Below are 15,583 nucleotides of genomic sequence, written 5' to 3'. Positions count from 1 at the left end.
TGACATTTGGGGAAAAATCTGAAAACCGTGAATTTAGGGTTAGATCACACAAAAAAAAATTTAATTGTGGTCATGAACTAATAATTAGTATTTTCAACTTTCGAAGTGAGTGACTATATCAAGTGGGGTATCATATGAAAGGTCTTCCTGTACCTGTACATTCTAAAACAGATTTTTATTTATTTTTATGCATCATAGTTTTTGAATTATCGTGTCGAAACAAAATGTCGAAAAAATACGACTGTAGTACGGAACCCTCATTGCGCGAGCCTGACTCGCACTTGGCCGGTTTTTCTACATAAATTCTGAAACACGAAATAATTTATAAAGCTTAGAGTTTGTAGTTATCTATAAATACTAATACTATGAAGACGTAAAATTTGTTCGTTCGTGAGTTTAGGGGCAATCTCCAGAACTAATGATCCGATCTTAAAAATCTTCACTTATAGTACCCGATGGTCTAAATCTATACTTAACTAATTTAGGTGACAAAGTCGTGGGGAAAAGCAATACCTAGTACTTACTATAAATAATTATATTATTTTACTATCTCCTCCGTCTGCCAATCTGCACTTGGCCAGCGCGGTAGACTATGGCCAAAACCCTTCACATTTTGAGAGGAGACCTGTGATCTGTAGTGAGCCGAGTTGATCATGATGATGATGATGATGACTATCACCTCCAATATAAACGCATGCTTCTGAACTTGGTACTATCAAGTATCAATACAGTATCAATAATAATTATTATGCCTATAATATATGTAGGTATATTTCATTCATATTAGCAAAAACTATCACACACGGTAGGTTGACGTCATTAAACATAATTGCGCAATAGAACTCATTGGATCGGTTCATCGATAATTTTCTAATTACAGTCGTTACCTACACATCTAGCAAAATTACCCCTGCTGCTTATCGAATATTTGCATTTTGAATTTAGTAGCCCAAGCCCAGTAAGTGGGGCAACGTTTTCTCGCGGCTTTTTCATCGGAAAAGTGTAACTATCGCACTGATTGTGTTTGACCTACTGGAATGACATAGTTGGAGTCAAATTCACAAAAAGATTCGTTTCGAAAACAAACTCAGGTAATAATATGAGAGGCATATCATCAACATCAAACAACTCACAACCTTGTAGTAAGTACTAAAAACAATCGCCTATCTATAAATCCTCCAACTGTTCCCATTAGTAGAGTTCGTTCCATATTGTATTGAAACGCTCACAATTGTGTGCCGTTTGCATCAGCTGTGTTCCCTAGTTTGTGAATAGTAGTGAAATTATGACTTTTTTCCGTGGGAATTGGGTCGCATCGTGAATTCAGGCAGCTGCGTACAATTTTACAGTGCGGCCGCCCTCCCGGCACGTGACTTGAGTGACAATATTGCCTTATCGTATACTTCGCGTTACCATAAACTGTCTACACATGTATCTTTAAGGCTTTGTTTTGGGTAGTAATAAAGTGGGATGGCAAATGAATTATTTATCAGAATAAATTCTTTGCATAATGTACTCGTATTGTGTGATCATATTCTTATTTTTAATTCATGTCCTCGTAAAGAGCCTTTTACACGTTAGCCCTCTCACCTCTCATTGGCACACTCTCGGCCACTTGGCGTATATTTGACGCGTAAGGCCAGAGCTTACCGACTTTTTTAAGTTTTACATATGAACATCAAATAATATTAGAGCAGTTCGCTATAGCGTTTATATTATAGTGACCGGCACACGCTGAACGCATTGAGCTACTGTGTAGAGTCATAAGAGCCAGCGCAAACAGACAAAATGGAGTGTAGTCGGGTCTTTCAAAAGACTAAGTAACTCAGCTTTATGTACCTTGGCATAGCATTGAAATTAATGTATTGAAAACAAAACATGGAGGATGCACGCCAACATATTATGCCAAGGTAAATAAAGCTTAGTTTTCCATGTTAATAAGAAAAATATCGCGCCTCGGCTCTTTCCATTTTCCATTTTCATACTATACACAATCTCGTTGTGTAAAATAAATGATCATAAATAAACAGTTTTGCAAGTTGTGTGGTTTAATTGGAACTTGTTTCATATCTAATTAATTAATTATTCAAAACCATATTGTGTAGAAGTTCGACTTAACATTGTTAATTGTTTGTATCGATAGAATAATAACTATTCGCGTATCAAAACATAACAATAGCATGTCAATACGAGAATAAATCACCTGGCACTGCCTCTACCGTATTGTTCACCGCCATATATCTTATGTTAACGACGACTACCCTGTCCCAAGGTTTTATACCTCTAATCATTTGCTAAGTTACGACTCCCTATATACAAAATATAAAACAGGCTTGTTATTACGAAACGAAATTGACCATTACCTACGTGTCACATCGTCAATTTTTTTTTTTAGTATAGTTAATTTTTCCTTAGTTTGTTTAAAAGATAAACAAATCGCAAAAGTCTTGGAGAAATGCGTAAGCGACGCGATTTGCCCGACGCTTTAGACCTTCTGGAGTTAGGTTTTTTACTCAAATCATGATCATTTCGCGTTAACGACGCATTTTAGCAAAGAAGCTACTTGTTTACTTTTAAAGTAAACTTAGAAATACTCAAGTATAGTAACTAGCTTTTTCCCGCGGATTTAGATTTCCCGTCATAAAATCCCATAGAAGTTCTTCGTTTTCCCTACGTAAAAGTATCCTATACCCGTATCAAGTATGCATATATTATGTATCATTGCTTTAGAACCTATTAACAATAGGTACTAAAAACAATATTTCAAATTGAAAACTAGGCTCTGCTTGCTATTACGTAAAGTTACAATTAATACGGGACATTGCGTAAGTTTTCGAGAAAATGTTTAAGTGTCAACAGAATTTTGAAACAGGTCAACGAAGAGCTTTACGCCCTTGAGTCTCGCTTTAAAAACTAGATTGGAGTGCCTGCTTCACTGTGATTTTATAAAGGGCATTTCAGAGCCTCCTAACAGCTTTCTTTTATATAGATTTTTCCCGCGAGTTCGTCTACGTGAGTTTAGGTTTTTAAAGATGCCGTTGGAAATTCTTAAAATCCTTTCTTAGTAAATGTCTTTATTATTAAGAATACATGCAAAATCTCAAATTTCTAGACCCAGTCCTGTTATTTCTACATAATTATCAGTTAGTTTCTTGTTTTATATAGATAAAAATTAATTGCTAACATTCTGAAACTTCTGTCTTTACTTTTTCAAACCCGGTTTTTGTATGACAATATTATCAAATTTGAAGCGCATTTTGATGTTCCTTAATAGTAGGGTAAAAAGGGCTTTAATAAACCTATCCTAACTATATAACAACAACAGTTAAAATTAAATGCCGCCAGACTAGGGTTTCAATACAATAGGGAAATATCCGAAACAAACACGTTAATCTCTTTAATAGCCTTAAGCACTCGACTGAATTGAGTTTAAAAATAAATGAGATAGATAAGAAGAAATTGATGGAAATTTAAGGCCAAAAACTTAGGTAGCACTAAAATTTAATATTGGAGCTTCTAGTTCAGGGGATCCGAAGACAGAACTTTTATAGCAGCAATTACTGGCAACCTTCGTCCTGAAAATTGCGAAATTGGTTTGGCGTTTTATGGATTTTCGGATATCGCGTTTATTGGCATTGATTAAACTTCTTGGACATTCCTTGGAAAAGTATTGAATTGACATTGGAATTGATATTGGAGTAAGGCATACTAAAACTTTGAAAGTAATGAGAATCACAAACTAATCACAATAAACAAAAATATAGTGAAGCAGTCAGTGGGGATAGCCGACAGAAATAAAAACTTAAAACTATGAAATTACAGTGATTTTTTTTCTTGGATTTTCAACACAAAAAAAATCCGGTTTTGGAACCAAATAAATTAGCGCCACCTCTTAGATACTAATGAACGACCCGTTTGAAATCCAGACGTCACTGAGGTTGCATTGGTGCTAAAGCACCACTGAGTCGGTGCCATTTTGTTTGTTCAATAGCCCTGTCCATACGAAGTAATATATAAGTCAATGGCCGCGGATGATAAACAAATTCTAGTGATTGAAATGTTTCAAGTATCGATTAAGAATTCCATCTCAATCTCCATTAAGTTTAAGCTTCTCCTTCGATTTAATTATTTACTCTGGATGTTTTAGATGTTAAATTTGAGAAAATATCCAATTCTAATAATAATAATAGTTAGAAACTATATGGCTTTGTAACTTATTGCTTTGATAGTTAGATATTTAATTAATTATTATTAGTTAAAGTACATAATTCACATAAATAGCTAGATACAGTTTCAGACTTTAATAGACTAAAAATTCAAAACTTTTCAAGGCATGTATTTGAAGTTTAAATATAGACAACAGAGTGAGGGAATAGAGAGTACATACACTACACTAGGATCGATTTGTCTGGCGTATAATTTTTTTATCCAAAAAGCTCATTCCAGCTTAGCCGGAATCTACCGTCCATTTAATTCATTTCACGGAGAAATTCTTATACTTAACTAAATTCACATGTGCCTATATTATGATTCGTAAATTATGGTATAAAAATTAATTGTTTTTTTGTTCAGTGAATATTAGATTATTATGCGCGAAAATATTATATATTATAAATCCTAAACCCACGCGATTTCATCCGCGTGGGTTAAGAATTTATAAATCACGTAGATAAAATTTCACGTCAGTCTTCAAAGTGCAAGTTAGATATCTATATACCAAAGGTCAAAATCGATTAAGCCAATGGGCCGTGAAAAGGTAGACAGACAGACAAGCAGATAGACACATTTTCGCATTTATAATATTAAGCATAAGTATGGATTCTCGTCATAAAATACATTTTCAAACAATAGCGATGTTACTAACAATAAATTAGGGTTGCGTTATTTTTGAAACCAATCCATTTATTTTGAGCCGACATTTTTAATGGCCTTTTGTGGTCTAACCACAAACTGAAACAAATGTTTTGGGTTTATATCCAAAACTACTCTACTAACAATTTTTTTTACAAAAATAAACAGCGAGCAAACGAAGAAATTAACCAGATGACTTGCAGGCAGCAGCACCAGAGGAACCGCCAATGCGTTGCCGGCATATAACAACATATTATAATAAAACTGCCTCGTTGATCTAGTGATTAAGCATGTTCGACATCGGGCTATGAGAGTGAGGGAATAGAGAGTGCATATTTGTTTGCGCACACACTTGTGCACTATAATATCTCCCCTGCAGTGGGCAAATCTCTGTGGAGATTGGCCGCCGCTGTGGCCGAAATTCACACGTTTCAATTCAATTTGGTACACGGATAGCTTGCATCCCGGGAAAGGACATAGGCTACTTTTCATCCCGAAAAATCAAAGAGTTCCCACGGGATTTTTAAAAAACCTCAATCCACGCGGACGAACCCGCGGGCATTATCTAGTACCTACTATTATATAACTTCGTGTTGCTTTGATTACGAGAAAAGGTTTTCTTTATATTTTTCAGTTCTCTAGCATATTTTGTGGCATATTTGCTGAATAAGATCCATTAAATCCATTGTAATCGTCACACAGAATAAAATAAAAAAAACAAGCTCAAAGACTTTATTTTAAACTCAAGCAATTTCGTACTGTTACGCATTGTGAGCTTGAAATCCTTCCTGTCAGCCTCAAAGCTCAAGTTCAAGATATTAATCGGTTCGACGAGCATTACGTAATCAAGATGGACGGCGCTTCATCCCAAGCGGAAAAGCATCATTACACTTTCGGCAGAAATAGGCAATTCGAGTCTACCATTGTTCTAATAAAATATAACCCATCAATTTCAACGTCTGTCTCTTACTGTGGCGTTTTCATTAATTAGCCTATTGAAATCGTAGTTTTACCCCCACTGCGTAACGCAAAGGAATGGTTATGTGTCTAGTCTAGTCTATTTATAATGTTCGTTTTTTTAGGGTTCCGTACCTCAAAAGGAAAAAATTAAATTTGTAGGTTAGGTAAACTGTTGGGCCGTAAAAAGCTAGCACGTAGACACACTTTCGTTCTTATAATATTAGTATGGATTTTTACAGTAAAATTATATTTGTAGGTCCTCCAACAGAGACATTTACTTAATACACGTGCTTACATGTTAATTTCGTGGTCTCATTCGGCGAGTAAGACGAAGATACCGGGATGAAGTCATTACTGTCAGGACAGGACAAGGGTCTGTATAATTTCTAAATACCTACTCAATGTCCTTAACAGTACAACTCCAGTTACTCTAAAAATCAATAAATAAAGCTAAATAAATACACTTTATTTAAAAAAAAACAAAAAAACAAGCAATTACAATAATTACGGGTGTCAGAGACAGTTAAAATGCTTTTACTACTCTTCTAATACAGCAGTGATTAAAGATATTCTTAACTAATACTCTGTTGAATAGCCACAGTACAATGGCTTAGTACGAGTTTATATTCATCTTCTAGGCAAGCGCGCTCCATCTTAAGCTGCATCATCACTTGCCAGCCGGTCTGATTGCATCCAAGCGCTAGTCTATAAATTTTAAAAAAGTGTACACATCTCAACAACGTTGATAAAGTTTAAATATCGAAACATCGTATAAAAACACTACATTATATTAAAGAAAACTAAAGCTTTGGTGTATCCGTCCGTATAAACAGCCAGCTAGCGCCCCAAATAGAAACTTTTGACATTCGATTTTTAGTTTCATTTGCGATTTTAAAATGAGACGATTAAGGGATGATTTATACTAACAGGTAGCGGGCACGAGCCGTGTCACGTACGAGGCGCGGACGAACATGCATTCAAAACATCACGAACATAATATATGAAGCAGTTCATGCTTCATATAAAATGTTGGTGATGTTTGCACAGACGCCAACCGATAAAGCATAAACTGCTTCATTTAAAATGTGATGTTTTGAATCCATGCCTCGTCCACGCCTCGTACGTGGCACCGCCACGTGTTAACATAAATCATCCCTTAGAGAGTTATTACTCTAACGTTAAAAACGATATAAGTAATTTCTAAATAATTTTAAATACACATCAAAAATTGCGAACCGGCACGAATCGAACCCGCGTCTCCTGGGATCGCGCCCGAAAAAAAAAAAAAAAAAATGGTATAAGTAATGTTTTGGTAATCGAAAACGTTGACGAGATGTGCAAACTCTTACTAAGGGTACAAAACCACTCAACAGAATTGAATATAAGAGATGGATACGAAGAAGGAAGTCGAAGAAATTTAAGGCAAAACTTAAGGAGCAATAAAATTTAATATTAGGGCTTCTTCTGCAAAGGATCAGAGGACCTTTTATAGCAGCAATTACTAGCAACCTTCGTCCTAAATATTCCGAGATTGGTTTGGTGTTTTATGGATTCTGGGATATTGAGATTATTGTTATGGCTTTACTTCTCTGACTGTTTTGTCATTATCCCAAATGAATATTCTTGACATCTAAATAAATAACCTTCATTAAGGCTTAAGTAAGGGGTCACATCATAGATAAATGCCTTCCTTTATCTATGGGTCACATACTTGCCTATAGTACGGGACAGGTCGAGATGGTAATCGGGAAGGAAACGCCACGCACACCCGCACAGCCCCCGCGCTAGCCCAGTGCGGGCGAACGTGGGTGACGTGCAGGAGTGCGGGGCGTTCCCCCCGCCTCATATCCTGATTGCCATCTCGACCTGTCGCGGACAGTACTATAGTTTCAAAACTAAGCCTACAAATACATTAACTACTTACAACTTTTAGATTCTAAATATATTTTATATAACAGTTCAAGCTTCTTTAGAGATTTTTATTTTAGTTTACCTTACCCAAAGGATGCTAACACGGCACTTCATTACTAATAATAAGCCTCCGCTGTCCGTCCGTCCGTCTGTCTGTCAGCGGGAGCTGTATCTCGTGATAAGTAGAGAGTTAAAATTTTCACAGAATGTGTATTTTTATTGCCGTTATATAACAAAACAATAAATAATAATAATTTTACAATGGCCGCCATTAAAAATTTAAAAATCAAACAGTGTTATTTCTTGTACGATAATAAGGAATCCTTCGTGTGTGAATCCGATTCGCACTTGACCGATTTTAACTTTTGTTTGAGTAATAAGAAAAACCTTGACAAATCCTTTTCATTTCCAGATGTTTCTTGAAACAAATTGTAAGATAATTTTGTACCAATATCCACGCGGATAAAATAAGAAAAAGTTTTAAAATACCTTTTGAGATAATTTTAAACTAACGAAATTCATCACGTCACGCATCGCATATAATGCTCTTTAATAATTCTCATCACTAATATGTAATAGACTATAATATAGTACCGACGCTCATTTGAATTTTCCCTTCAAATAAAATTGAATTCTACCACCCTATTCTTAAAGCTTCTTATCAACTGCATAATATCATCTTTAGCAAAGATGTCATTGTATGATATTAGTATTATGTTCTCGCCAACAGTTAATGGCGCATAAAATTCACAGTAAGCCTGAAGTAGTATCCAATTTATTCATATTTAGAAAATTTATTCAGAGATATTTTGCATTATGATCCAAAGGCCACTATTATTATGCTTTGCGCTACATAGAGCGTAAAGAAATGAGGAAAACTGCCTTATATATTGCAAACTACAATAACTAAGTAGGTGTACCTACATGCTTTTTTATGCTGAAAGGTAAGGCTTTAGTGATATTTAAGGACATGGCAAGAAAATATTTTATCACGAAGTAAAATTGAAATTTTTCAAAAAACATATTAAATTCATCCCTTGATAAACCCCTAAACGTAGCAAGGATCGCCAATAAATTTTAAGGCTTTAATATCGGAGCCAATTTATCTCAACCAGATAAAACCCAAGAGGGTAATTTCAGATTTCTCAGACATTGTCCGAATCGCGAAACCTGTGTAAAATACAGAGGGTTAGTCGAAATGTAGGGCCTCTGCTGCCTTTTAATAAATAATATCTATACTTAGTACCTACTTTATTTACCTACTACTAATTTATTTTTAAAAATTATACTATGTGAAAGTTTTTTCTGCATAACTTTCACTCCGCTTTGCTCACTCTTTTGCAGTGGAAGCACTTCTTTGAAATTTACCAAAGCGAGCTCAACGGAGTCTGTACGGAGTCCGCTCCGCTCGCAGTGGAAGGCAGCTATTAGAAGTATTTACCTACCTCACCTACGTACTCTCAGTTGTTAGGTAAAATTAACTTTATGAAATATTTAAAGCCTCAGCTTTATGATACGGATTAAATGATATACGTGACTTCATTCGCGTTGATTTCCGACATTAAAACTTCCCGGGATAAAATGTAGTCTATATCGCTTTTCATTTCTTTAACTAAGACATGCAAACAATTATTTTGATATGTTGGTCCGTTGTGGCGTGTTCTAATCATATGCTGCAGCAAACCAACAAACAAACTCACTTTCCCATTTATAATATTAGTAGTAATGTTTTCAACTCGAATAACTAAATTTATCTAAACTAATCAATTGATCAAGGTTCAATTTTTTTTCTTTTGAAATGAAATTATAGACAGTTAAACTTCAATGATATCTAGAATTCCAGGCAAGATTTCAATATACCTAATGAGATTATACTCTCAACGAAGTTAAATCAAAGAAGTGACGCAAATGAATTCAGACGGGTGTCTGCAATGTAGAGTTAAAGATTCTCTCATTTTAAATGGAAATATCACTTAAAACTTATTGTTACCTACTTGAAAATAGAACAATTTTTTTATTTCACGATACAAGAGAATCAAGAGAATTCATGTCAAAAGAGAAATATATTTTTTCAATATGAGTGAGTGAGTGAAACCAATCCATTTATTTTGGAACGATAGTTTACTATAGACAAACGTTGTTCAACCAACCAAAACAAAGTTTTGTGACTGAATCTGCAAACATTGAAAAAATCCATTCAGGTATACCTACTTACAGTTTCAGAAAATACTTCAAATTCATTCTACACTAGCTCAGTTTACCGTGAGTTAAAGCTTCGAAGAAACAAAATATTCTTAAACTCTCCGAGTCTCTATTTTATAGCAAGATAGTCGCAATCAGCGTTTCTCAAAATGACCGCCCGCGTCATGATAATGTAAAGAAATTAAAAAGTGCTATTTCTTGTACAGTTCTTGCAATTGTGAACTTTACTTGTGGTAATGTCGTTTAATGGTCATTGCGTAAGTGCGTGCGTGCATGTCAGACTAATCAGTCGCGAGCAAGCGCTGTCAAACGCACACATTTTAGTGTACCTTACATATACCGATACAACTTAAACACAAGCATGAGTCAGTGGCCTTCGTGAAATGCAAGAACTATACGATGAAACCTTTCGTGTGCGAGCAGGCGAGCTATATACTTAATTTGTCATAGTAACACGATTTTTGAACTTTCATTAGGAATACCGAAATACGAACGCCGCGCCGGCATTTCGGCTGCAATATTGTAATGACTTGAATTGTTATAATCAGTCATAGTTTAACATGTTTGCCAAAATGAAATAGGCCTTATTATTATTCGTCATTATTTAGTAAGAAGTTCTGCAATAAACTACATAATATGTAGTATCTACACTGAGAAAAATTTCCTGGGCCACTACTACGCTTGTAGCCGCCACCATGTCGGTTAAGTAACTTTCATTAAAGAAGCCGGGCTACTTAAAAATCCAGAAGTATTTCTTTACAACATTCAAGTTCACTTTAAATAAGTGTAGTAATGTGTACAAACACTTCAAAAGTTTTCTTTTCATCGAGAAGCACTCATCTCACTTAAAAATATTTGCATGATCTTTTTGTCGAGTTTTCTGAGTAAAGTGTTACAAGTTTATCAGCCAGTTATTTTAGGCCTGTTGTCAAAACCGTTCCAAGCTACAATTTAATTGTACTGAAACAATTTAAGGTTTAAGGCACATTACGGCAATATTCGCGTATTTTCAAAAATGTTACAAATAATTAAGTGATAGGTATACCTAATAATTGCGGCGTTGTAAAAATTTCGTAGCTTTATTTTCAGCATAGATGATCAATATAATGATCAATATCAAAAATTGACAATCAGAAAGTGTACAGTGGTACCCAATTTGAATAAATAGACTTGGACTGCGTTGAGTAGTGTACACCTACACCATGCCCGTGTTAGACACTAAAATAAGCAAACTACTACTGTATTCATGACTATCTTATTCTTGCGATTTGCGTAGATTTACGTTTTTTAAACATCCCTTTGAAGTTTCTCAAATCGTTCCTTTGTGCACCCTTAAGATCTGTACGCACCTGAGCTGCGCTGCGCGTCGCTTCAGTCCGACTGCAGGGCGCGTCACTTGTCGCTCACGGTACCTACCGCACTACAACTGCAGTACGCGGCAGCGGGTATATAGTGTGTTATCTATGCGCGGCAGCTCGCGTCACTTGCGCGTCACTTCTATGCCCGATCGCGTACGAACAACAACGTCGCAAGATGAGCGACATTGAAGAGGGAAAGGGTGGAAGCCGACATCCTAGGGGTTGGGAATTTTGAGGATATACTTTTAAGAGCCCGTCATGTGCCAAAAATTAAAACTTTAGTTATTTATTTTGAGGTCTATCACATTAAATACTTAACTCGATGCGCGTCTATCTTATCCGAGCGCCGTACGCATTCTGAAGCGACGCGACGCGCCGCTGGGTATGTCGCAGTAGCGTCGCTGGACCGCGCGTCGCTTCGCTGCGCTTCACAATATTCTCCCAGCCGCGACGCGCGTGAAGCGCTGTGCAGCGCCGCTCTAGTGCGATATGCGCCATACAAAATGATAGAAATAATATTTTGACGCTCTGTGCCGCGACGTGCAGTGACGCGCAGCGCAGCTTAGGTGCGTATAAACCTTTATGATAATATACCTACATGCAGTCCGCGACAGGTCGACATGACAATCAGGGATAGAACGCCCCGCACACCCGCATGGCCTCTGCGCTAACCCGCTATATCAAGTGGGGTATCATATGAAAGGTCTTCACCTGTACATTCTAAAACAGATTCTTATTTATTTTTATGTATCATAGTTTTTGAATTATCGTGCAAAATGTCGAAAAAATACGACTGTAGTACGAAACCCTCATTGCGCGAGCCTGTCTCGCACTTGGCCGGTTTTTCTATTTATGTATAAATAGAGAACTTTGTAAATTTAGTTTGCGATTTTAATGAGCCCGTGTTTTAATTCTTTCCTAAATTAAAAATATTTAAAAAAACATTTTCCATCTAAGTTATTATTCAAAAAAGAGCATAAAATTAAATCCCGCGGTTAAGTAACTCTCGAAAATTGTAAAGTGAAAATTAAGTTAAAAGAACCGAAAAATTAATGAGACAGCCATTCGAGAATCTTTCAGCTTTTAAAAATGAGAAGTGGTTAAGCAATCGAAATTAAAACCGTTCGGGGGTTATTTAAAAACCGGATGTCCGTTATGAAGTAGGTTGAGTACGAATTGAAATTAAACTCGACCGTGAAAATAAGGCTCGCTAAACATTCCGGTAGAGAGCTCTCAGTGAGATGCGGAGGGGCATGAATTCGATACCTTAGGCGCCCATTAGACGTTAGGTGATGCATTAGTCAATGCCGTCAATCAAGATTGATGGCCTGAATGAAGGAGTAAAGAACGATTCAGATATTTGTAATTTAATCAGTAATACACTAGCGTATGCTCGCGACTTCGTCCGCGTGGACTACACAAATTTCAAACCCCTACTTCACCCCCTTAGGGGTTGAAGTTTCAAAAATCCTTTCTTAGCGGATACCTACGTCATAATAGCTATCTGCATGCCAAATTTCAGCTCGTTCCGTCCAGTAGTTTGAGCTGTGCGTTGATAGATCAGTCAGTCAGTCAGTCAGTCAGTCAGTCACCTTTTCCTTTTATATATTTAGATTAGACCAAGGGTCTCCAAACTTTTTATCCCAACGGCCACGCTGATTCCTCCACTAGTCCAAAGGGCCAAAATCTTTTTTTTTTTTATAATTTGAAAACTAGCGCTTGGCTTAATCAGACCTGCCGAATGAAACAGATGAGAGCACTCTGGACTTGAAGGTATATATATTAAAAGGTGGAAGGGAAAACTGATGCCGAATGAGCATTCCATATCCTAGCGGTTCGAATTAGAAACGGGAAAGTAAATCGCTTCGTCCGACTACGTACGTAACTATGTAGAAACAGTTGATAGCTTGTTATTTTTATGACATAAATACAATGTAACTCGTCATAATAAACTATGGCAGGCCGAATATCAGGCATTTTCAGCTCACTGGTGCTGGCCTAGTCTTGGCTGCTACATTAGACGTTAGATTATTGTATATTTATCCGTCTATCACAGCAGTGATTGTCGCAAAACTGATAGCATAACCTATCGTCTAATGGGCGTTTAAGTACCTACTAATAATGAACGAACGGTATTATGAAGAGCTCCTTATACATATTTAAAGAGAAGATCATTTCAATTATTATTTAAAAATGATTTGTTATCGTGATTTAATAATGTTATTATTTCAGGAAAATAGCTGAAGTGTTTGTTATTCAAGTAGGTAAGTTATTTAAGAGTTTAAAACATTGGAAAAAGTTAAGCAACCAAACAGTTTACATAAAAGGTATATACGTAGTGCACGTAGACCCGCCTGAAATATCTGTGGACCTCGCGCTTTTCAAGTCGTCAGTTTTTCATGTAGGTATATTATCTTTTTGGCAGGATTAACTTCCAAATTGTTAATTATTCTATTTAAATAATGGTCTTTTTAAATTACGCACCAGGCACAATATGTATAGTACGCGACAGGTCGAGATGGCAATTGGGGGAGGGAACGCCTTGCACACCCGCACAGCCCCCGCGCTAACCCGGTGCGGGCGAGCGCGGTTGACGTATGGGTGCGCGGGGCGTCCTCCCGCCTTATACCCCGATTTCCATCTGACCTGTCGCGGACTGTACCTACCTACCTATGAAGAATATAGTAGACCACTAATATCACTTTCTTTTGAATAAGACACCTATATATTATACTCATAACACTTGCAACTTATATTCACTTACCTTTTTTGCATTCCTCAATATTTTCATCTGAGTTGTCGCCGCAATCGTTTTCTCCCTCGCACACCCAAGTCATCGGTATACACCTCTCGTTTGCACACTGGAATTGCTTCAACGAGCACACATCTGAAAGTAAATAAAATAATTGTTGCGCATCAAGTGTATTGTGGACACAAAGTCCTTAATTAAAGTGGTAAAGTGGTTTCTAGCCGTCAGATGACAACGACGTGCGTTTAAATTTCATTTCCCTTCAGCGTTAATAAATCAGTCAGCTCGTGAGTTAGGTTAGGTCAGCAGATGCTTCTTATTTCTGTATCTAAGAAACCATTAGGTTTGAGTGATATATTAATGTGCTATAATAGTACTACGATTTCAATTTTATTATTTCTAGGATTGTTATCAGCTGATTTTCATTACAGTTACAAAATTACTGCTTTTTAAATTCCAATTTTTAAATCGGTTTAACTCAAACAAATGGCAGTGGTCTACGTAGTTTAATATCGTTATCATCTAGTTATTGCACGACAAAAGAAATCTCCAATCAGAATTTTGTATTAAATTCTTTAGTTAAAAAATATTTACCTACCTACTACTATATGTCTGTGAATATGTCACTGACGGTTATATATTTTTGTTCATGTTTCAAAGATGTCAGTTGGCGAACACTCAGCTTCCCTACTCGAATAACATTTACATATAAAATACGAGTAATTTCGTTTCGTTGCCACCATAATCAAACCATTAGCTTTGAACGTAACGAGAGCCCTCGACCGAAATTGGCTGTCAGAGCGGCTGCGACCACCGCTGGACGTCACACGCTTCACTGAAGCATGCTCGACCAAAACTTAATGAATTCATTTAGAGCCGAATCACACTAGGTATGAAATGGTACGTTATAAAAACATTATGTTTACCAATGATGTCAGAGGAATCTATCCCTAGCCTAATATACTTACCTATATAAAAAGAGGAAAATCATAATAAAGTACCTTCCTAATCCAAAACCTCATAATTCAATGAACATGAAATACTTTCGTATTGACCGTTGTACCTATCTTTATCCCCGTTATATAGGGATTACAAAGGGATGTTTAGAATCATATAATATGTCCAATCCATCCTTCTTCCTTAAAGTTGAGATTTATGCCGATTTCGACGGCCACTTTCCGTGGTCTCTATTGTCCTTTTATGTTCTGGAATTACATATTTATTGTTAGGAATTGTAAAAGGTAAAAATGATAGGGATGACTAACAGGCAATTTAGGATTGTATTTTGTTTGTTGTACCTATAGTTTTTAATAACCATAATATCATAATATCTAGACAAACGAATATGTATAGTCGGCGACAGGTCGAGATGGCCATAGGGAGGGAACGCCATAGGTAGATACAGTTGACATCATGATCATTGCAAGTTGGTAAATATACCTAATTTTATTACATTAAAGTAGTATTTTATACTATTTAGTACTTATTGATGTAGGAATAAGTACCAATCTGCCAATTACTTAAAAATTGATCTTGCATAAAACTTCTTTTC

General features: G+C 36.3%; 1 protein-coding gene across 7 annotated transcripts in view; it reads right to left on the bottom strand.

Annotated features, from left to right (window-relative positions):
* LpR1 (Lipophorin receptor 1) overlaps positions 1-15,583 on the bottom strand; it is a 232,665-nt gene that overhangs the window by 195,915 nt on the left and 21,167 nt on the right. For all 7 annotated transcript variants that reach the window (XR_004674959.2, XM_034979393.2, XM_034979412.2 and 4 more), the window contains exon 2: positions 14,047-14,169. Coding sequence is in view for 6 of the 7 variants with exons in the window: in XM_034979393.2 (XP_034835284.1) it covers positions 14,047-14,169 (123 nt within the window). In the remaining variant the exon portion in view is untranslated. The remainder of the gene's footprint in view (positions 1-14,046; positions 14,170-15,583) is intronic.

This window comes from Maniola hyperantus, chromosome 2 (assembly GCF_902806685.2).
Source record: "Maniola hyperantus chromosome 2, iAphHyp1.2, whole genome shotgun sequence".
NCBI classification, from domain to species: domain Eukaryota; kingdom Metazoa; phylum Arthropoda; class Insecta; order Lepidoptera; family Nymphalidae; genus Maniola; species Maniola hyperantus.
Note: the sequence above shows the minus strand (reverse complement) of the source record. Positions and strands in the feature narration are given on the sequence as shown.